Source organism: Bactrocera oleae, chromosome 6, assembly GCF_042242935.1.
Source record: "Bactrocera oleae isolate idBacOlea1 chromosome 6, idBacOlea1, whole genome shotgun sequence".
NCBI classification, from domain to species: domain Eukaryota; kingdom Metazoa; phylum Arthropoda; class Insecta; order Diptera; family Tephritidae; genus Bactrocera; species Bactrocera oleae.
The window spans coordinates 43064289-43086418 of record NC_091540.1 but is presented as its reverse complement, the minus strand read 5'-3'; the positions used below and the strand labels follow the sequence as shown (position 1 = coordinate 43086418).

At 34.9% G+C, this 22130-nt stretch overlaps 2 protein-coding genes across 4 annotated transcripts in view; one reads left to right on the top strand and one right to left on the bottom strand.

Moving 5' to 3' along the window:
- Pura (Puratrophin-1-like) overlaps positions 1-22130 on the bottom strand; it is a 171605-nt gene that overhangs the window by 5748 nt on the left and 143727 nt on the right. For all 3 annotated transcript variants that reach the window (XM_070112166.1, XM_070112167.1, XM_070112168.1), the window contains one exon: positions 203-328. In XM_070112166.1, the coding sequence (XP_069968267.1) occupies positions 203-328 (126 nt within the window). The remainder of the gene's footprint in view (positions 1-202; positions 329-22130) is intronic.
- On the top strand, positions 2379-3898 carry LOC106620885 (huntingtin-interacting protein 1). Its single transcript, XM_014239542.3, has 3 exons — positions 2379-2529; positions 2598-3010; positions 3078-3898. Exons 1-3 carry the CDS (start codon positions 2497-2499, stop codon positions 3496-3498), a joined length of 867 nt encoding a protein of 288 aa, XP_014095017.2. The 5' UTR covers positions 2379-2496; the 3' UTR covers positions 3499-3898.

Below are 22130 nucleotides of genomic sequence, written 5' to 3'. Positions count from 1 at the left end.
TAAAGTTGTAACAGCAGGCCGAAAAAAAGTGATAAAAATGTTTCTCTTTCATTTATAATTATTTTTTAATTTACGTTTTCACCTTGCAATTATCGGTTTTCCGATGTAATATTTATGTATCCACTTATCTTCTTTGATCGAATTGAGGGTGTCTACACTTCTCATGTTGTTGTAATAAAGTGCTAAGTATTTTTATACTTACCATCGAAATGAAATAATATTTTTCGAACTCTTGCTCCTGCTCTTTTATGGCGGATTCAGAGTCTAGCTGAAGACTGGCGAACCGTTGTAGCGTGTCATTGCCATCACTGGTGATCCAAGCTGTTACCTGTAGTTTGAAAATAACGAATATTAGGTAGATTTAATAAAAAAGGAAAAATGTATAATAAAAATGAGAAATATAATTTCCTAACCTAAAAGAGATAAATTTAACTTTTGCTTATAAAGTTTACAGGTAGAAAAGTTGATCGGTTGTCTTTTGTAGCCATACGTCATGGGTTATATTTTCTGTCCATGTTAAATTGATAAATATAGGGGAAAGATTTACCCAGAACTGCTGTCTCTCCATAGGTATAATCATCGAATGTATTCGGTTAAAAAAGCTACTCAAGAAACATATTTCGGAGATTTTCGCTGCCTTACAAATTTCAAGGTTCATACGTCACGAGTTACAACACAAATAGGAAAAAAATCCTTACATGATCAAATTCGACCCGGACTGACAACAAAAAATTACTTTTCACATATTTTAATAAAAATCTTTATTATCGCCTGCAAAATGGACTCCTTTTGAGTCAATAGAAGCATGGCAAGGCTTAATTCAATTTGATCAGAACGAACGTTGGTCTTCGGACCACTATGTCTTTAGCCTAAGCATTTGGTTAAATAAACAAGTGTAAAATTTATAAATTATTATTTTTTTTCAGTTGCCTAACGATTCGTGTAATTTGACAACCCTTTAAATAATTAACAAGAATTTAACTATTTTTTTATGTTTGTCAATTTACGTAGATTTCATAAAAGCATATCACATAAATACATATTTACGCGCTGTATCAGAAAAAGTCTAAGCAAATATAACTAAAAAGTTTTAGCTTGACGCTACGTAAATAGTAAACACCTTGCAATTATTGTGTTATGTTATGTTTACCTTCACATGATTATTTGTAATTGTATGTATGTAAGTATATATGTATGGCTGTTATAAACAGTTAGTTAGTTAGTTCTTAATAGATACGTATGTATTATATGTATGTATGCTAATAAAATGAATTTTTGATAAGGAAAGTGATATGGAAGCATTCGATTATAGAAGAGCTAAGGTGGTGTGAGGCTTCGGTGCATAATTTTTTATTTACATATTTTGTTTTTAAGTTATTTATAAATTTCAAAATGTTTAGGTTCAAAGAGAACTTTTTTAATATTCTTTTTACTATTTAATATGTTTGGATTAACAATTGTGAAGAAAGAACTTTTTGAATTTTTTATTAAAAATAAATATCGTATGACAATTTCTTTTCCTATGTCAATTATTACTACAACTATTTGCTTATAAAACCATTGTGTTAAGTAAAAAAAAACCATTTTACAAATTAAAAAAATAAATTTGTAATATTTTTGAATTAACAATTATTTGCTTAATTTTTTATTAATAAAAAAATAAAAACTGCTGCAACTCTTACTATATTTATTGACATAGAAAACCATTGATTTTATTAAATAAAAAGATTTTTAGTTAAAAAAATATATATATTATATAAAAAATATATTATATATTTTTATTTTACTAAACTAAAAAAAATGTTAATTAATATTACTGACGAAATTTTTATTTTTAAATTAATAAAAGTAAACACAACTTTTTTTTAACTAATGGCTAATCTTACTGCAAATATTTATACATGAAACGATTAGTTTGAATAAAAAAAAACGTTTTTTTCTAAAAGCACCATATATATTTCTATATTTTATTAAATTTGTTGTTTTTTAATTAATATATGAAGAAAAAATACCTGAGATTTATTTCCAAATTAATAATAAAGTAATTTTTTAGTTAATGGCAACCCTTGAGTAAAAAAATATTATTAGTTTTAGCTAACAAATGTTATTTTTTGGTTTAAATATTATATATTTTTTTGTTCGCTTTTTTGAAATTTAGTTAATTTACTTAAGCTTGCTGAACAGAAAAAGTGAAATTTTATCTATATGTATGTATATATATTTATATTACTTAATATTTAACTAAACACCCTGTAAAATGTGTGAAACAGTCGAAAAAAATCGCACTTAATCGAAAATTACTAATAGACGTTCTACTCTGCATATAAACATACATACATATATACAAACATACTGATGTAGAGATACAAATTATAGTCGGCTATTTTTGTAGAGATAAGCAAATTTCGCTCCCCATTCGTTCACTAGTACTCGCTCGGTTTAGTTGGAACAGTTTTGTGTCCGAATAATTGTATTATTGACATACATATATTTCAAATGGAGCTCACGCACAAAGAACGCTCGGAAATGGTAATAAGCAATCAAAAAGCACAATTTTTTAGCTAGCAATTGAAATTTCAAATATTTTTTTCACACAGAAAAAACACATGAGCAAAGTGCTTAGCGGCAAGGAGAAACCCTTCGATGGCCTGCGCGCTCGCACCATTGTGTTGCTCACCCATAGAACGGATGGCGCAGAAGTTTTCCTTAAGATGACTCAGAGTCAGCCCCTGCGCATGAATTGCTACACTGCTTGGAAATACTGCAATCTGATGCATACGGCCTTGCGCCATGGCACCCCACAAATACTCGAGCTGATGCAACAACCGCCACAACAACAATTATTATATGCATTAAGTAATTATTGGGCCTACCATACGGATGCTTTATGCGCTTGTATACTCGAGTATTTGCAATTGCTGTTGCACAAAATCAGCTTCCATCAGAACTATGCATTCTTCACAGGCGCTTTGGAAGCCGACATCACCAAGGAGTGGGATCTGGATCTGTGGTGAGTATGCAATTAGAGAAAAGTAGTAAAAATTGTATTTTCAACTCTTCGCTTGTTGCGCTATCAGTTATCAGTTGTGCACCGACATTTTTGATTATTTGGACCATTTACTTACACTGCAAAAAGCCATCTTTTCGAGTTTGACCTTGCAACAACTCGCTGTGGCCACACCCGAGACGCTATGCCGCCTGCAACCACTCATCAATATTGCCGCTGAATGTAGCATTCTATACGATCAGGCGTCTAATGCCATGGCCAACGTTTGTGGCAAATTGCCGCCTATCGATGTAATGGGTTTATGTAATCGCTTCTATGCGCTTTATCAGCGTCTACGTGGCTTCTACAGCTCACTGCAGCAGGCGAAAATTATACTTAAAATGGAATCTGTGCCGGAATTATCCACAACCGTGCCGGATTTCTTGGCATTTAGTAACAGTAGTGCATGTGGCAGGCAACCGACAGCACCACCAGTCTGGCAAGTTGAATAATTTGTGGAATAAAAAGGCGGTGCTGGGTATGGGAGCGCAGGTATTAGAGTAGAGAGGTGGCAAGTCTGCTATTGTGATCGTAATATATGTATATATACCTTTCCGCATTTATATTATACCTACTTTGATTATATTGGATTAGATTATGGTAGATGTTTACAATTACAATTATATCTGCGACAGATGTATGTATGCATGAGTGAGAACACATACAGTTAATTAAAACGATTTTATTTTTACCTAGATAATTCTCTAACTAAATTGTATGTATAATTGTTATATTTAATCTAAAAATATTTTTAAACTATATTTCGATTTATTGCGAGAAATTTCATTGGAATTACGAATTTGTAAAAATAATCCAAATATTTTGAAGACAATTCCATTCATAAGTATTAATTAGAAAGTATATTATAAATAAATATAAACTCTGCTGTATAAAAAGTGCTTTCTTTTATATAAACTTAACCCTTATGTGTTGATCTAACAATTTAATCCTAAGTGTGGTAGTTGATGGCGGTTTTATTCACGTCAAATTCAATGACACTTATATTTAAACCAATCTAAATATTTATTGCTTCAATTTTTTTGGAATTTATGACATACATTTTTGTTTCAAATTGACGATCTAGTGAGAAAAGTTAAATTTTAAGACAAGCATCTACATTAAAATTGTACTATTGTTAAACTATTTTCGTCATAAAATTTGGCACTATTTTCGTCATAAATTTGAACAGGGTGTGTTAAGTTTGTCACAAAATTTGTAACACCCTGAAGGAAATGATGTAAGCCCTATAAAGTGTATATATAGTATAAATTAGCTATGTTTATCTGTCAGCCTGTTTTTACGCCAACTAGCTCCTCAGTTTTTGACATATCGATTTGCACAAGCACCTTTCTCCATAAAAGTTTGCTCATTTGTCGGAACCGCCGATATCAGATAACTATAAAATATAGCTGCCATACAAACCTATCAAATTCAAATTCTTGTATGGAAAACTATTGGCATCTTTACGAAATTCGGTAAGGATTATTTTTCATGACGATATTACATATTATAGTAGTGTGAACATATTGTTTATATCGGCCCACTATAGCACGTAGCTGTCATACAAACTGACGGTTTAAAATCATGATAAAGATCTTCATAAAAAATACTTAGATATTAAGTAACCTTAATTCGACTTGAAAGGTTGTTTATATCAAACAACTTGGCTATCCTAAAATACTTTTGGGTGAACAGGGTGGTCATAAAGACCATCTACAACACACAAGGGTTAATGTTGACATTCATATTACAATTTTACTATGAAAAATCAGCGGTTTCGCTATATTTTCTCGTATGCGAAAAAAACTAAGCCAAAAGAAGCGGATGATAATGTAAAGCAAAAATATGTTTAACACTCTGAAGAGATGCCACCCATATCTTTACAACTGAAGCACATACTAAAGCAAATATATTATATTTCCATAATCTAATCGCCTTTGTGTCATGGCAGAGCGTGTACTCCACTTATATGCAACATGTGTGGTCCAAATAGGCATTCGACTGTCCTTTTTATTTACGTAAGTTATTATTATTTACTCTCAATTGTGGGATTGCACAAATACATGTATACAAATGCCATATATGTAGCGTTAAATCCCATTGTCCATTCACCCGCTTTTGCTGACGCTTGAAATCGTGCGACACAACGGTATCGATGACTTGTTTACCAATAATTTTTGCTGCGATAAGGCGCGACAAATTCAATGAAAAATGTAATTAAGTCAATGCAAAAGAAATTAAGGCTTCTCAGGCGGCGAGTGGAGGCGGGGAAATGGGAAATTCCAAGTGAGCAGGCTAATGAGATTAAGCGTGCTTATATGTATTTGTATATTGTATATTGCATATATAGCAGTTTAGAAGTACACAAATTGAAGGTTTCCACAGTAATTAGAAGAGGTTTGCAGATTTCATGTTTGAGGGACTGATTTTAAATGATCTTTAGCCGAAAAGAAAACATTGTGCTCTCTTATCAGTCTAACATTTGATTAATATTTAATTAGAAAGTATTATATGAGGGCTATATTTCAAGGCGACTTTCAATAAATATTTGAAATTGGAATTCCCAAAATGATTGGACTTGTGATGTTATAAAATCATGTGTGAGAAACTACGAGTGTGAACGTTGATTCCGATGCGTCATACCCTCAAAAATTAGAACAAATGTTATCAGGCTATAATACTCGTGATAAATTGAAATCTGAAGTTCAGTCTACACAACATTATTCACCTCTGCTCTCTTATCACAATATTTACAATAACAAAGTTATAGGGTTGAATAAAATAAAAGAGCGTATGTGAATACCTCATTAAACCATATGTCAGTTGTTGTTCGATTCGCCACCATACGAAATCTCGTGAATATTTTCCATATTACTACAAAGAACTATTGTCAAAGCGTTAAGAAGTTTATCTCAGTCAGTCCATATCAATCTTTATAATATCACATACGTTAATATCGTAAGCACATACAAAATCTTTAAACAGTGTATCATATGGAGTGGTTCCTCAAATTGATTCTGTTTTGTCAATTCCAGTGAAGATCCCAAAGGGGTTAGAGGTTAAATTACTCAATCAGTCCGATTAGAGTTATCTCTGCTGATACAGATGTCATCATATCTGACACCCATTTAAGTTATAGGGATTAAGGTTATCTTTTCCTTATTAGAGGTTTCTTTAAATGTAGCTGAATCTATACCCTTCATTGTTTATCTGTTTATAAGAACCAAGGCCATAATTTATAAAATTCTCGACGTTCTTTAGCCAACTTGATATTTCAAAATGTTGCAAAATTGTGCAATAAACGCTGACTCTTATAAAATACCTTAGAGATATTTAAAATTTTGTTTCATTTTATATATTCCAGTTCAAATATTTGTAGCGCGAAAAATTCTCCGCATTTATAGCCATTTTTTATTGCAATTTTAATTATTACATTTTTTACATAATACTTGTAGTATCAAAAGGGGTAAAATTGTATAAATTGAATAAAAAATAAAAATGCAGTTATAAGTACCCACAGAGAGTAAAAGTATGAGTAAGAAAATAAATAAATTTCACACCGAAGCAAAATCGAATGAAAGTCATTTGCAGAATGCGTTGATAATAGGCGCAACAAAAGGGAAATTTTCACGACACGCATGCGAAATCTTGAAGTGCATAACACCACATACTTCCCTCGGTGTGACCATGTTTTCACAATGACAATTTTGCAATTTTCTCGCAATCAAAATAGTTTGACTTGCGGCAATGTCAGAATGCCCATGCAAAGTGTTGCAAGTAGAGCGCGTGCCACACTACAGTAAATAGCACGCTTGCTACCGTTGCCGCCATGGCCTTAGCTGAACTTTTTAATGAATGGATAGCAGCGCCATTCAAGTAGACGAACGCACACACAAAAAAATACAAAAGCGACGAAAGCGAGCGCATAACCACAGAAGTTGCCTACGAGGCCGCAGTAGCTGCAACTGTCTTCTTTCGTGCTTATTGCGATGTAATAAAAGCTCCATACATGAGCCACCACGTATTGTTGTTGTTTTTGCTGCTGCTCCCCCGAGCGATACTATCAATTCAATTGACCGTTGGAATAGCAATAGCAACTATAACAAGACTAGATGCCATAGTATGTGGCAGTGGCGTTAACTGAAATTGCATTGTGGTGAACACGGCAGGTGATCGTGGCGATACGAGTGCAACTCTCCAGCAACATACACGCCTGTTGTATGTTGCCATAGACCAACAGCGGGCGCTTCCAAAGCCTCACAGCCTCACTAATTCACAGACTGCGCGCATGCCTGCCTCTTCGCTTCCTCCACAGTGCCGCGTCGCGTTGTAACAAATTGAGAATTTCTTTATCCAATTTTCATATCTAATGGGAGTTTAATTTGAAAATTATTAATTAGCAACTGACAATGTCAGTTTGCCTGTCTGTCCGCAACGAAAGCGTTGGTGCATTGCATTGCCACTGTGGGGTTTCGTGTGTGAGCCGCGCGCGCGCCGTTGATGATGTGCGTTATATTGCACGCGCGTGGCAGCGGCTAAAGTAGCATGCGTGGAAATTGATTGCCGCTGTTGCAGTGCCACAAAAGGTTTACCGCATGCGCATGTGGCATGGTAAAAGTTGCTGCCACTACCATTTGCGGCGACGCGCAGTCGAAGTTTTAGTTGCTCTTAAGCCGCGGTATGCCTGTGTGTGTGTGGTAACAATTTTTGTAGCAGATCATAAAGCATAATTGACAAATGATGGCAATGTTAGATTTGTGATGTGTGATGGAGCAGTGATTTATACGCCTCGTTGATGGTGAAGAAATTACATTTTTAAATACGCTTAGTTGCATCACCGTACGGTTGTCTGATGCGAATCAGCAAACAGCATTAGGTGACGAAAAGAAAGTGTGAAAGTTTTTAATTTGAAGATAGTGTAGATTTGTGTAAGTAAATAATTTTCTCTTTTCATTTTTTTCTGGAAAAAAGCATAGCAGTATCACCACTTTGAGGGTTCTGTTGCATGCAAGGAAAATTTCTCTTCGAAAAAGTTCCAATAGTCATTGCTTTTTAAATAGAGCAACCAAAAGGCTGTTAGCTGGAGCAACAACAATAACAATAATAATATATGCAAATGAAAAAAATTTCAACTATAATATCAGCGCATAGGAGACATATGCTTGTACGAGGGCGGTCCGATAAGTACCTAGGCTCACTGCCTGAAGACGCCACTATTGCAGAGAAATTTATTATCGTGTAGAGCATTCTCGTAGACAGCTGCTATTAATTTCCGTTGAATCGCACGAAAATTTTAGAAAAATTAACATTAACGAACGGATGCTGATTTTTGGATGCTGTATACGGGAACTTTGGTGCTTCGATGGTGACCGCCAAAAAAGGTTTAACAATTTCAAAACGTTGGCACATCTGTTCTTTATGAGCCACGATGTTGATGTTTAAGCGCGATCCCGTCGACGAAACCTGGACCTACTTCTACTACTCACTAGAAACCAAGGAACAGTCGAAACTGTAAACTTCACCCCGCGAACTGTTTCGAAGAAGACGAAGACTGTGCTGTCGAAATAAGTAGAAATTCGGGTGAGTTGAGTCGGAGGCCTATTTTGCAGACCTTCAGAAAACTTACGTTTCAGTTGGGTTAAAGAAGATTAATGAGCATTGTTCGGTCAAGTGTATCGAGCTTAATTTCAATACTAAACTATTTTCTGAGCTGAGCGACAACAAGGTAGTTGCGATATTTATATAGGTTAAATTTTTTTAGTGACAGTTGTATTGTGAGCCCCCAGTAAAAACTAACTCAAAGCAACAGCGGATGTACAGTGATGGGTGTAAAAAGTTGTGGCAGGGAGGGAATATTTATGAAAGCAACAGTATGTTCATCTTCTGTTAAAATTAAATAAGCTTAAAAAACGTTTTTTTGGAAAACTTTTACAACCACTAAAAGACTAAAATTTTCTTAAACAGCGAGCAAGTACTAAAATACGTGTAGCATTTTTTCATATGCAATATTCAATATTCGCAGTGCTAAAAATTAACTTTTTTCGGCAAACGATGATACTGATAAAATAATTTATTTTCAAATATTTTTTAAAAAAAATGTTCCAACATTGAAAATATAATGGTGATAGATGACTCTGCAGTAATTCGAACACTTTTATTTACACTTCATTTTCATTATAAATATTATATCCACGCTATCTAAATTTTGACGCCCACCACTGTGCGCGCACTTAGACGCATGCGTTCCACCGGACTGCACTTCTTTTTATCTCTTCTGTCTCTGATGTTTTTTGACTATTGAAATTTGCTCGTTACCGTGATTTATTTCGCACATAAATTGTTGGCATTTTCACACGCGATGCATTCGTCAGCGAAGACATGCAACGCAGTTCTGCACAGCAAATATTTTTATTTCCATTTTCATGGCTTAGTTTTCCACAAACTATGTTTTACAATAAATTTGTATTCGAGGAAGTCAGTTGGTGGCGCCAATTGGCAACACGCATGTAAATACATACTGTACATAGTGGCACATATGGCATATGTGGCATAATGGTTGCAAGTGCAATAAATGGCCTTAAGGCGGACGCGTTGCAATTGCTTGGAAGGAAGTGGCAAATAGAGATTTGTGTGCATGTAGCCAAACAAATGGGCGTGCTCATAATGTCTGTATGTAACCCAAAAAAGTAAATAAATGAAAATGATTCAATAAGAAATGGCAATTTCTATGCGTTGTTGTAGAGGCGTTTTTGTGGTGAAATTCATCGTACTTGCCACTGGGCTAATCAGCAAAGGAATTTGCATAAAATTACCGTTACTTGTTCTTGTTGTACGCAAATACACTGCAATTGTTCACTTCCATTTACTTGAAGATACATTTATAAATATTTAACCCGGTTTTTGATCAGTTAATGAGGTAAGGTAAGGATCAGTTAAGGTGGAGCATTGTTGTCCGTGTGTCATTTGAATACAAAGGAAACTCGTAAGAGATAACTGCAGTCTTTGCGAAATTGAGTAATTAGCATAGTTATATACATTTATATCTGTTGATTTATTTTTTAAATAAGTAAAAAGTAACGAAAATACTTGCATATTATTAGGTCTGTATAAATAACTAAGCTTAAATCTGGTTTTATTAAGCGGAAAGTATTTTACAGTTTTTCTTTGATAAAGACGAAAACGTAAGCCAAGCGACTGAAAATGTGTCGTTCCGGTTATTTTGATGTCAAAGATACACAACACTCTGAAGGCTGCTTACTGGTGATGAAAAGTGGGTCACTACGACAACGTTAAGCGATAACGGCCATGGTGGATTCGGTCGCCAGTATTGATAGTCAGGAAGGTTTAGCTATGTGTTTGGTCATGCTGGCAGAGTATCATCTACTATTAGCTGCTTTCCTGTGGCCAAACACTTAATTCGAATCTCTATGTCAACAATTGGACTGTCTGAAGAAGAGGAATTGTGTTACATCAGAACAATGAAATGTCATACACGTTAATAGTGGGTCGCCAGAAGCTGCGGAAGCTTGTAGTGCAGACCTGTTTTTAAATGATTATTACCTGTGCCTGTTTATGGCGAAGCATTTGGATGGTGAACAATTTCCCTCAAGAGAGGCTTGTGAAAATCGACTGTCCAGCTTTTTGCCAACAAAGACGGGGGTTTCTGTGAGAGGGGTTTTATGAAATTATCTTCAAAATGGCAACAATGGAACAAATCGATGCATATTTGACCTTAAACTGATTATTCTAACTGAATGCTAAACAAAGTTTTCAATTTAATGCAAAAATAATAGAGTATTTTTTAACGCTTCTTTTATTAAGTTTTAGCCTTTAACTTCCAGAGTTTAGGATAATAGAAGACCCAAAAGCTCCAATATGAAGCTACCGGAAGTCACAAGAGCGCCTGACCGGAAGAGTCCGAACGCATTTTGCTCATAAAGATAATTGAGGTATAATTGATAGATTAAACTCGTAATTGAGGTTTCAAAAAATCTTACTAAACTATTTGCATAAAGAAATGTAGATGATGGATGGACACTGCGTATGAGTAACTTTATCGGAAACGCCAGTTTTCCGATAAAAAATCACACTTACATATTCGGTAATCTCAGCGGCCACTAGTTTAGTCATAAAATCGCAATTGCGCGAGTGCAGGTGACTTATTGAATGCATATTTGCGATTATTTTCGAATTAATTGCTTTTGATAACACAACAAACGAGCGAGAACATATTAAGATGTTACAAAGAAAGTCACTCTAGGTCACGCGCGTTCACTTGTTTTATTTTTTTATTTTCTTCAATATTTTAAATACATTTTCAAATGGTGCAAAAGCACTAGTTACAATAGCTGTTGGCACGAAACATTTTTTGTATTATCCCGTTGAGTTACCCGAGTCCACGCTTATAGAATTTTTTTTGTGAAAACCATATTTTTTATTCGTCAAATTGTATGCGCGTCGATCGTTGTAAAATCTGCTACTGACTAAAGTCGAGTTTATTCCAAATCAAAATGCGACTTCACATATGCGACACACACACATACACATATTCACATAATTCACAGCCAGATCGTAATGCATTCCAATTTCCAAGCGCAAGTGCTCGTCTACTTAGTATATGGACTTATTCCAATGAAATGAAAATGAAGTTAAATCAAAATTATCGATATGGCAAATTGTGACTTCAGACATGCACACATATACACATACATACATGCAAGCATATAGATTGATGTGTGTTGTGGCGTGAGTGCCTCACAATGAAAATGAAATGGAAAATAGAAATGAAAAGCAAAACACATTTAAGACTATGGAATAAAAATCGAAAACAAGTGTGAAAGCAAAAGAAAATATAAAATATAGAAAAGTAGACAAGCACAAATATCTGTTTATTGGAATTAAAACTGCGCTTAAGCCTTACAAATGAGCGCGATACGCGGCGATTATAAAGTAAAGTACGCACACGAGTGTATTTGCGTGCGCATGTGTGCGAGAGCAAGTACTTATTTATTTGTAAAAATACATACATAACGGTATATACATGCAGTTTACATACATATGGGTTTGCTGGTATTTATTTTCTTTATAAAACATTTAATCGCATCTGGATGTCAGTGAAGCGATAGGCGCGCTTCGTGTGTGCCAGCCACTGCGACGCACACACACACACACCACATACAGTTAACCGTCACCACGCAGCCAGCAGCGCTCTGTGCGATTATTTGGGTGCTGTCCGCTGTAAGGCGAGCAGCCGCTGATACCGTTGAAGGCTCAGCTGACCGGCGCATTGCACTGGCTGCCGCCGCGAGTTTTACTTATCAGAGTTGCATTTGCAGCTGCAATGACATTTGGTAGTGGCGGTGCAATTGTTGTTTTCTAACGGCAATGATAACAACAAAAACGAAAATGCGCCGCGGCATCCACACGCCAACCATTCCACACACTGCGGCAACGTTCCCGCTGTGGCATTTACATTTTTATCACTAAAGTCGCCTTTAGTAATTGCTTCCGTGCCGATTGATAATTTAGAATTTGCGTTCATGTTGTAAATATACAATACTTACATATGTATGTATGTGGGGCTCGGTTATAGAGTAATGGTATTCAGGTATACATTTTTGGGTGCACAAATATATGTGTGTATATATACGCTTTGGTTTGATTATTTGAGTTTTCATTATTTAAAGTTATAGTTAGTGTATATCAAGGGGTCTCATTAAAAAGAGCCGCTCATTTGCACATTTACACCCGTAACTTGCCCCATATAAACTGTGAGCGTAAACCGAATTGAGAAAAAAATTTCCTAGATGAGTACAACCCTTGTTGTGTGGAGCTTGATCTCCATATGTCAATTAGCGTGTTTATGGCGGCTGTTTGTTTATGACGATGAGTTACCATGGGAAAAAAATTGAAAAACGACTTTGCTTGAAATTTTGAGTTATCAATGGATTAACGGCTATGGAATCGTTGAAAGTGTTGCTGAAGTATTTGGAGAGTCCAAACATAAATCTTTGACCGGCACAAAGCATTCAGTGAACGTCGTAAAGTTTACGAAAACTTGCCTCATGCGAGTCGTGCATCTCTGTTAATAAAGATAACATCGAAAAAGTTTAAAAAAAGTGCTTGAAATAAGCTCTTTTAACTTCAGAGATAAAGCGACGAATCTCGAAATTTCTTATGGATCGAAGCAGCACAATGTGGATATTGCTTTGGATATGAAGCGTGTCAATGCTAGACTCGTACTAAAACATCTGAATCTTTTGCGAAAATGACATCGACAAGACAACGTAGCTGAGGACCCAACATTCATCATCTATAAAAAAATTCGAAAAAGCATTGCCATGCTTGTATTATGTAAAAACGAAGCCTATTTTGAAGGCGATGTATGTTTTGACAGTCCGGGTCAAATTTGATCAGGTGGTACTTAGACCTCATACAATATAGGCTTAACTTTATATGGGTATATTTTTTGTAAAAGACCCCAACTTTTCTATATTTTTGTTGCTACTTACAAAAGTATAAAACAACCAACAGCTTTTTCATCCTTACAACCAAAAGTTGCCTTCAAATTTTCCATTAAACATTTCTGGCACTGAACAGATTTACATTAAATACAATTTTGTGCGGTAAAAACTGCCGAATAAAACGCGATAAGTTCACTCGAATCACAGCCGATGCAAAATCTAAGAGTATAGACTAAGGTTTTTTTTTTACCTGCGGCTTCGCGAGTATTTGAGTCAAGTAACTTCTTAATAAACATCTACCGTGTCTGCAGCTGTTTGAAAGTAGCAAACTTCTAGGAACTAGCATTGTCCGGTAACATCGAGATAGGAGAATAATGTTGTACCAACACTTAGCTATATTGTAAGTACCACTGTAGATTCGATCTGTACTCGATATAATTTATTGCCCCTCAAATTTGCGTATCACGAATAAGAACGTTTATACGAACGAGCACATTTACATACATACACCAATATTAATTAGAAATATTCCGATTATTCACACTTCGCATTCCAAAGCCGCAAGGCAAAGCGAATCTAAATCAATTTCAAACTGTAAGAGCAACTACATACACACATACTTACATACGTACATACCTATCTATTTGCTCATGACAACTAGCGCTACGGTGGGTTTTCGTCGTTTTTGGGCGGCGCTTTGTGGCATATCGAATTGCAATGGCAGCACTTAATTCAATTACATTTTGTACTGACAACCGACAAACGCGCCCGATAAGCGTGTAGACAAGCTGGCAGACAAAGCGACAAACAGGCATGCAGATCGGCCAACCGGTGGACGGACGGATGTTACGAGGCATGACGATAAACCAAACAACAAAGCCAAAATTAATAGCGAATTCCTCAACTACAATTCTTATCGGCACAAACTTAAACACTTATACGGATGTGCATATATATATGGTATATATGTATGAGTGAGTGTTATTGAAAATTTTAGGTGTAAAATTTTTCTTTGTTGTTGTACATGCCGCTCGCCAAACTCAAATGCAAATTAATGATTTTTCGCACATTAACGCCACAAGCCAGCCACTTTGTGTTTACGCAACATTGACGTGCTAACAAGCGCAGCAACATGTTGCCAGCATACAAACGAAGCTTGTACACAACGGCGCATAACTGAGCGGCTGCATTTAACCTCGAACAGCGACAGGTGAACTTCAATTTTTTTTGCATGCACTTTTCTCGACTCGTGTTAAAGTTTTTATTTTTTTATTTCATTTTATTTGGTTTTAATTTCTCGAGCATGTGTGGCATTTATCTTTATTTATTAGTGTCTCGCGTTTGCGCAGTTTGACATTCACCGAACTCGATTGGCTTGTTGCATGCAATTGTTGTATGTTGTTTGTGGGACGGCAGTAGTCAATATGTTGTTGGTGTTGACATGATTTATGCGAAACTTAAACAGTTGGAAATCGCATCATTTGCTGCTAAATACTCTTTTAATCGCCTTTTAATTGCTTTGATTTTATTATTACCATTGCTACTAAGCTGATTTACTTTTGAAAAATGTGAAGCCATAAATCGAGCGGTACTCATAGTAATTAATATTAATGGTTTTCGATTGTCCAGCGCTCGTAAAAATTAGCCTAAATACATTTGCAATTATTTTGGGGTTACACCTAAGTGAAAATTTTAGTAAGCAGCAATCATTTTAAATAAATTTTAAAAATTAGTAAAAGTAAGTTGCATGAATTAAATAGTTTAGAAAAAATTTTAAAGAAAAAATTGCATCAAAATAAATTTTACCGAATGCTCTAATAATAATATTTTATTGGTACGTAGACACTCCACTTTAGTGAAGGCAGATTAGCTGATCTACTGCTGCTACAATTATTCTATGAATACAACATGATGAGATAATTTACTTTGACCTTAAAATGATGAGAAAAACCTAAATCTTGAGTTCGACATCAATCTAATATCAAAATCAAACTTATTTTCAAATTAGAACAACCTTAAAAATCTAAGCTCCAAACTCAAATCAAACTCAGCCTAAATTTTAATTTTCAATTGTAGCCTAAATTTTAATTCTAATATACTCTAATCCTTAATCTCACCGTAAAGTCAATTTCATCTTTAATATACTCCTATACTTCGATCTTAATATAAACGTCTATGAAAATTTCTATAATCTCAATCTCAACTTCAATCTTTATTTTAGTCTCAATTGTAATCCCAATTTCAATCTCAAATTTTGAATAATCCCTAAATCTCAATCTAAATCTGGTAGCTGGTAATTAGTATGTAAAAACTAATAATACTTCACTAATTCACTAATTCACTAAAGCGACACCATCTGTACAAGAATTGGTAAATTAACTGCTCCCAGCCCAGTTGATCGACAAAACAAGCCAATAACTTGTAAAACGAGACATTTCAAGAATTTATTGTGTCTCAGACGCCACTTTACTAATGGGTACACATACACATTTGCAATAGAATACACTCAATACAAAGTCATTCTTAGCTAAATGAAGAAGGAAAAGAACTGCAAAACAGCAAGAACTTAAATAAAACGTCCGAATTGAGTGGCTGACAGTCGAAATGAATCTGGATAACGCCTAAGTAGCGACGCAGTTAAGTACGGCGAACTAAGCTTACAAAGCAGGAAGCAGTAAGGTCGGCAACAACAAACGGTGCTGTTGCTAAGTTAGCCTTACATAAGTAACTAAGTAAGTTAGTGACTAAATAAGTGGTTCTTTCATGTAATTTACTTGCTGACACTCTATTTTAGTGATATGAGAGTACGAATTTATTGCCATAGCGGCGAAGATTAGTCGGAAATTTTGCGGTCCACCAAAAGGAAACATTACAAACGATTTTATGTAATAAGCGAGAAGATTTATTAGTGCGAACGTAGTGTTTGAATATTTCTGTGGAAGAGCATTATTGTCAATGGGAATATTGTGTAAATTGATAGCGTGGAAGAACTTGGCGAGCGTCAGCGCACAATGACACGAGTGCGGTAGAAAAGTGGAAAAGTTTAGTTAATAAATAAAGTTTTGATAATTTTTTGAGATGGGAGAACATAGCTTCAAATTAAAGAATTTTTTAAAGACGTCGATTTAGAAATGTCCGTCTGTCTGTCCGTCTTTCTGTCTTTGCACACGGTCTTTTCTTCCCAAGAAGCAGCTCATTTGTCGGAAGCACCGATATCGCGCCACTATAGAATATATATATCTGCTAACTGAACGATAAGGCTCAACTTTTTATATAGAATATTTCGTATTTGTGAAGGGTATTATAGATTCGGTGCAATCAAGTTAACGTTTTTTCTTGTTCTTGTTTTTTTTAGATTTTTACCAGAAGCGTTTCACTGTGCGAAACTAACTATTAAGCTTATATTTGACATTTGCTATTATTAGGCAGACATTTACAGTGTTGCCAGATTTATAAGTAGTTTTATTACATTAAATCTTGAGAAAGTGAAATCTTCGATTGCGGATTGTAAAATCTTTAAGTAAGATGCTTTATGTTTTCTCGAAAAAAAAAATTAGGAAATATATGAATTATAATTTTTAAACGAATTGTAAGTATTTGTGTAGAAAAAATTAAAATCGAAAAAAAATATTTTTTCTCTTATTCCTCGTCCAGTCAATAAATCTCGCACTCTTTTTAAGCTGTCACTAATTTTTAAATGCCGCTTAACCGCTATGGTTTTCGAGTGGGTCCACACTGGCTACTCGCATTAACCCATCATCACTTGCTTAGTAATAGCATTGTAAAAAGTGCAAACGAAAAATAAAAGAGTGCATAAAATGAATAAAAGTGCAATTCGCAATCGTTACAATTTTCTTTTCAATTAATTTTCACTTTCGAATGTATCAAATGACGAGTCATAAATATTGTTGCCGCTGGAAATGGAAATGGGGGACGGCAGTTGTTAGTCGACGAACGGCAGCACGCAGGCGCACAAACGCAACGCATGCTGGGAACATGCACCGACAAGTGTGTATGTGTGTGCCTGTGAATGTTTGTGTGGAAGCAACCGTGTAGCGGCAATCAAGTGACAATAAAGCTTGCCGCCTGTTTATAGTCGGCAATGGCTTCAGCGACACCATCAGGCAGCAGTTGCAGCAACAGCGCTTACAATGTAAGCAACAACAACAACAAGTACAATAATAAGTATTGATGACCAAATGCCAAGCGGATGTTGCAGCTCGCCTCTCGTAATAGAGAGATTGCAGGAAATATTGCAATGAGAGTAAATAAACTTATCGGTTGTCTGTTGGCCATTGGTAGTCAGCCGCATTGGCATTCTTGCCGCTTAATTTCAACTATAAAATATGCGTACAGGCACATCGCATGCGCGGTATTTTTGTTTGTACTTGCTCGTTTATCGTAGTTTTTGCTTTTAGTAACTGCTAATCTAGCTATTAGTTGAACAACCGAGTCTTTTACTATTTCACGTATACGAAAATTCGTTTGTGTGTATGTGTGGGAAATTTCATTTCTATTGGTTTGTATAACTGGATTGACGCATTTTAAAAAGGTCCTCTGATATGGTTCGGCTCCTGTTGGCGAACTTTAATGGCGGAAGAGTGGCAATCAAGCGGCAGTAAAAAGTTCGAAAGTGCCATGAAGTGATTGATTGAGACTCGGAGAGGAGTACAGAAGAAGCACATAACACAAGAATCGTAAATTTAAATTTTTATGCAAAAATTAGTGCCTTCTTTGTTTTTTATTCTTATTCTTTATTTCTGTTTTAGTATATTATTTTAGAAGGACAGTTAGGGCTTTGAGTTAGCTTGGAGCTCTGTAATAATATAATAAATTAAGGAATGCGTTAATACATACCATAAGTATGTGTTACTTTAAAGTATAATACTAATCTGGAGACAAATAAATAATTGAGCTTCCATTACTTGATTGGTGCTATATTTTTAATACTTGAGAAAATATTGGTCAGAATATCATGAAAATATATTTTATTGAATTTCATACATTTCCGAAAAATTTGCGAAATTTTTTTGACGAACACAATATTTGATAGTACCTCAACATTTTCAACGTGCAAAAATGATTTGATTCTGATTCGAAGCTAGTCGTGGCATGGTATTTGATTCGAAGTATTTGTGGCGTGTGACTTAATGTTATCAGACAAATCATTCTTCAAGATCCTTTCTGCCGTTGAGCGCTCCTAGAAATCTCTAAGTGTTGGTCGTAAAAGAAATTGTTTAAGATAGCTGACTTTCCAAAGATATGAAAGAAGCTTGCTGGAAATATTTTTCATGAAAATTTTAGTGTTCTATGCTCAGACCTCAAGAGAATGATCATTGTAAAGAAATCGGCGAGAGCAAGGTTTAAGGTAAAACGTAAATTGTATTGAAAAGTTGAAAGATCGCTAAAATCGGTTTATTGTTTTCGATGGCAACTATGCTGAATAATAACCCTGCCAAAAAATATGATTTTTTTTAAAATTACATGAATTTTCTCGGCTTTTTAGTTGCAGTATCTTGCATCTCGTTTTTGAGTAAATACGAGTTTTAGGTATGTATGTTGATAAACAAACAAATTATAAATTTTATTTTACAGAATAAAAAAATTTCACAATCAGTATGTTATTGATCAGTTGACTAAAAAACTATTCAACACATATATCAGTTATGGTTTTTGTGTGATATTATATTAAGTTTTTTTTGTTATACTAAGTTTATTTTACGAACTTTCCAATCATATTGTTTTATTTAATTAATTTAACGAATTTATTTCCGTTATTCAAATTTTTAATGATGTCTCAAATTTTGTTTGGTATTTTTAAATTTTTACTTTAATTTTTTTTTTAATGTTTTGATTATATTTTACGCTTTTTATAGTTTTATTAAAAAATACATATACGCAGGTATTTTAAACTCACATTTCACACAAAATTACAATAAAACGTTAAATACGAAAACACAAAATTTACTTTCAGAAAACTTTAAACTAAAAATGTTAATATTTTTCATTTAAAGAGTTGCACTGCAATTAAAAAACTGAAAGAAACGAAATTCGATATCGAAATCAGTGATGCGTACATAATATAGAAAAACAAATGGCTTTTATGCACTCACAAATAAAGTCAGGCCTGCATACGGACTCATAAATTACAATTTTTGAAAAATTAATTATGCAAAATTACGAAATGAAAGATATTGATTTCTTTCAGCCATTACGGAACTGCGCACATATGGACATACATACATACGTACATGTTTGAGTATGAACATTTTATAACATATCTGAACTGTTCGCATAGGAAACGTTAACAGTTAAAAAAAAGTAATTAAAAAAAAGTAAAATAAAAAGTTAATTAAAAATATGTCGTAAATATTTCAAAAAAAAAAAAACAAAAATAATAATAACAATAAACAATATTTTAAAAACTTTATTAAACCGGTGTTCCGTGAATTAACGTTTTGGGAGTTGGAGAAGCTCAAAAGAACTATGTGTAAGTACTTATGTAATCAATTTATTGTTTGCTTACAAAATGCGCTTTTCGAAGATTTAGCTACCGGAAAATAATAATAGTCACTTGTGCGTAACACAAGTACTGTTTACCATACCCAACACCTGCAACACAAAGTGCATTTAACTGAGACATAAAAATAAAGCAATAAAATGAAAAGCAATAAATCAATGATAAACTAAGCTATAGAATTTGCAATTTATGTGCTTACATAATAGGGTGTGTCGATTGCACAAAAGTTGCTTTATTGTTACCGCTAGTCAGTTCAAATAACCTGCAATAGAACCATTCTTAATTTGATTGGAGGAGTGTTAGTACATACTAGAAATCAGCCGTTACAGTCTCGAAACATTTTATGAAATATGTGAAGCTGCCACAACAACAACAATAACAATATGCAATATTAAGCTCTTTCACAAAACAGCCTCACTTGGATTTGTTTGCGGTCATTAAGGCATTTACAATAGAACAGAGAAGATCAATTTTATCGTTTTGGATAGGGAATACTTGTAGTATGGCGATTGAATAATAAATTGCAAACCTGCCACACCTTCTGAACTGGTGGATCATAAATATAAAGTAGTTATAATATTAGGTAAAGTAAAAAGTTCGTTCGATTTTTTATTGATTTTTCAAAAGATGATAACTTTGTGTACATTTGTCCGATTTAAGTCAAATATGCGCCGTTTTGTGCGTAAACTTGTTGCCAACGAGATGCCATTATACCCCTCTCGTAGAAGACTGCGTCCCTATTGGCAAAAAGCTCGGAGAGCCAATTTTCACAGGCCTCTCTTGAGGCCAACTTCTTACCATTAAACGCGTTCGCCATGGACAGGAAAAGAGGGTAATTACTTGGTGCCAGGTCCGGTGGTGCATTAGGACCTCCCATCCGAGCTCCCGGAGCTTCTGGCGCGTCACCAAAGACGTGTTTGGCCTGGCGTTGTCCTGATGGAACACAATTCGGCCTCTGTTGATCAAAGATGGCCTCTTCTGGATGAGTGCTGCCTTCAAGCGGTCCTGTTGTTGGCAGTAGAGGGCCGAATTGAGCGTTTGGCCATAGGGGAGCAGCTCGCAGTAGATGATTCCTTGCCCATCCCACCAAACACACAGCAAAACCTTCCTGGCCGCCAATATGGTCTTGGCCACCATCTGGGCCGCTTCCCCGAGCTTTGACCACGACCGTTTGAACTCGATGTTGTCATAAGTGACCCATTTTTCATCGCCAGTCACAATCCGCTTCAGAAACGGGTCGATTTTGTTGCGATTCTGCAGCGATTTGCAGATGGAAATTCGATCCATCATGTTTTTTGCGTTAGTTCGTGTGGCATCCAAACATCGAGCTCCTTTTTGAATCCAAGGTTATGCAAATGGTTCCAAACGGTTTTCTGGCTTATCTTTAGTTCCTCAGCAATTAAATAAGTGCTCACGTGACTGTCTGTTTCCACTATTTCCATGATTTTATCGCAATTTTCGACGACAGGCCTCCCGACGCGTGGTGCATCTTTGACATCGAAATTACCGGAACGGAACCTAGTAAATCACTTTTGTGCTACACGTTCGTTTACAGTATCGGGCCCATAAACTAAATTAATGTTTTCAGCCGCTTTGGCTGCTTTTTCGCTTTGATCGAAGAAAAATTGTAAAATATAGCGAATTTTCTCTTTGTTGGTGTCCATCTTTGACGAGCGCTCACAACGAACTGAGTAAATCAATCGAAAAACTGTCAAAGAAAAACTTTTAGTGCGAATAAACACGTTTCCAGCGCCGTATAGTATGACATGATGCGATACGTAAAACTAGTACTATGGACAATAACGCCATCTCTTAAATAAAAACCAAACGAACTTTTTACTTGCCCTAATATTATGAATTCGGTGTCAATTCACATATCTTAAAAAAGTGATATTAACAACATTACGGAACTTAAAATTATTTTTTTAATCTTAATCCTTTACCAATTAGAGTGGATCCATGTTTTTGTTGTAATTACGTTAATTTTTACTTGATTTCTTTGTGGCAGAAAACCTTATGTATCTGTTATGCATCGTAAGATCAAGAGTTTTAGAGAATGTGAAAGAGCATCTGCCTTATTATATTTTTACTTGAAAGTTAA

Excerpts from the sequence above, each read along its gene's own strand:
- LOC106620885 (XM_014239542.3), top strand. The coding sequence starts at position 2,497 with ATGGAGCTCACGCACAAAGAACGCTCGGAAATG. Across the intron at positions 2,530-2,597 it reads ACAAAGAACGCTCGGAAATG|AAAAAACACATGAGCAAAGT; the intron begins GTAATAAGCAAT and ends TTTTTCACACAG. Across the intron at positions 3,011-3,077 it reads GAGTGGGATCTGGATCTGTG|TTATCAGTTGTGCACCGACA; the intron begins GTGAGTATGCAA and ends TTGCGCTATCAG.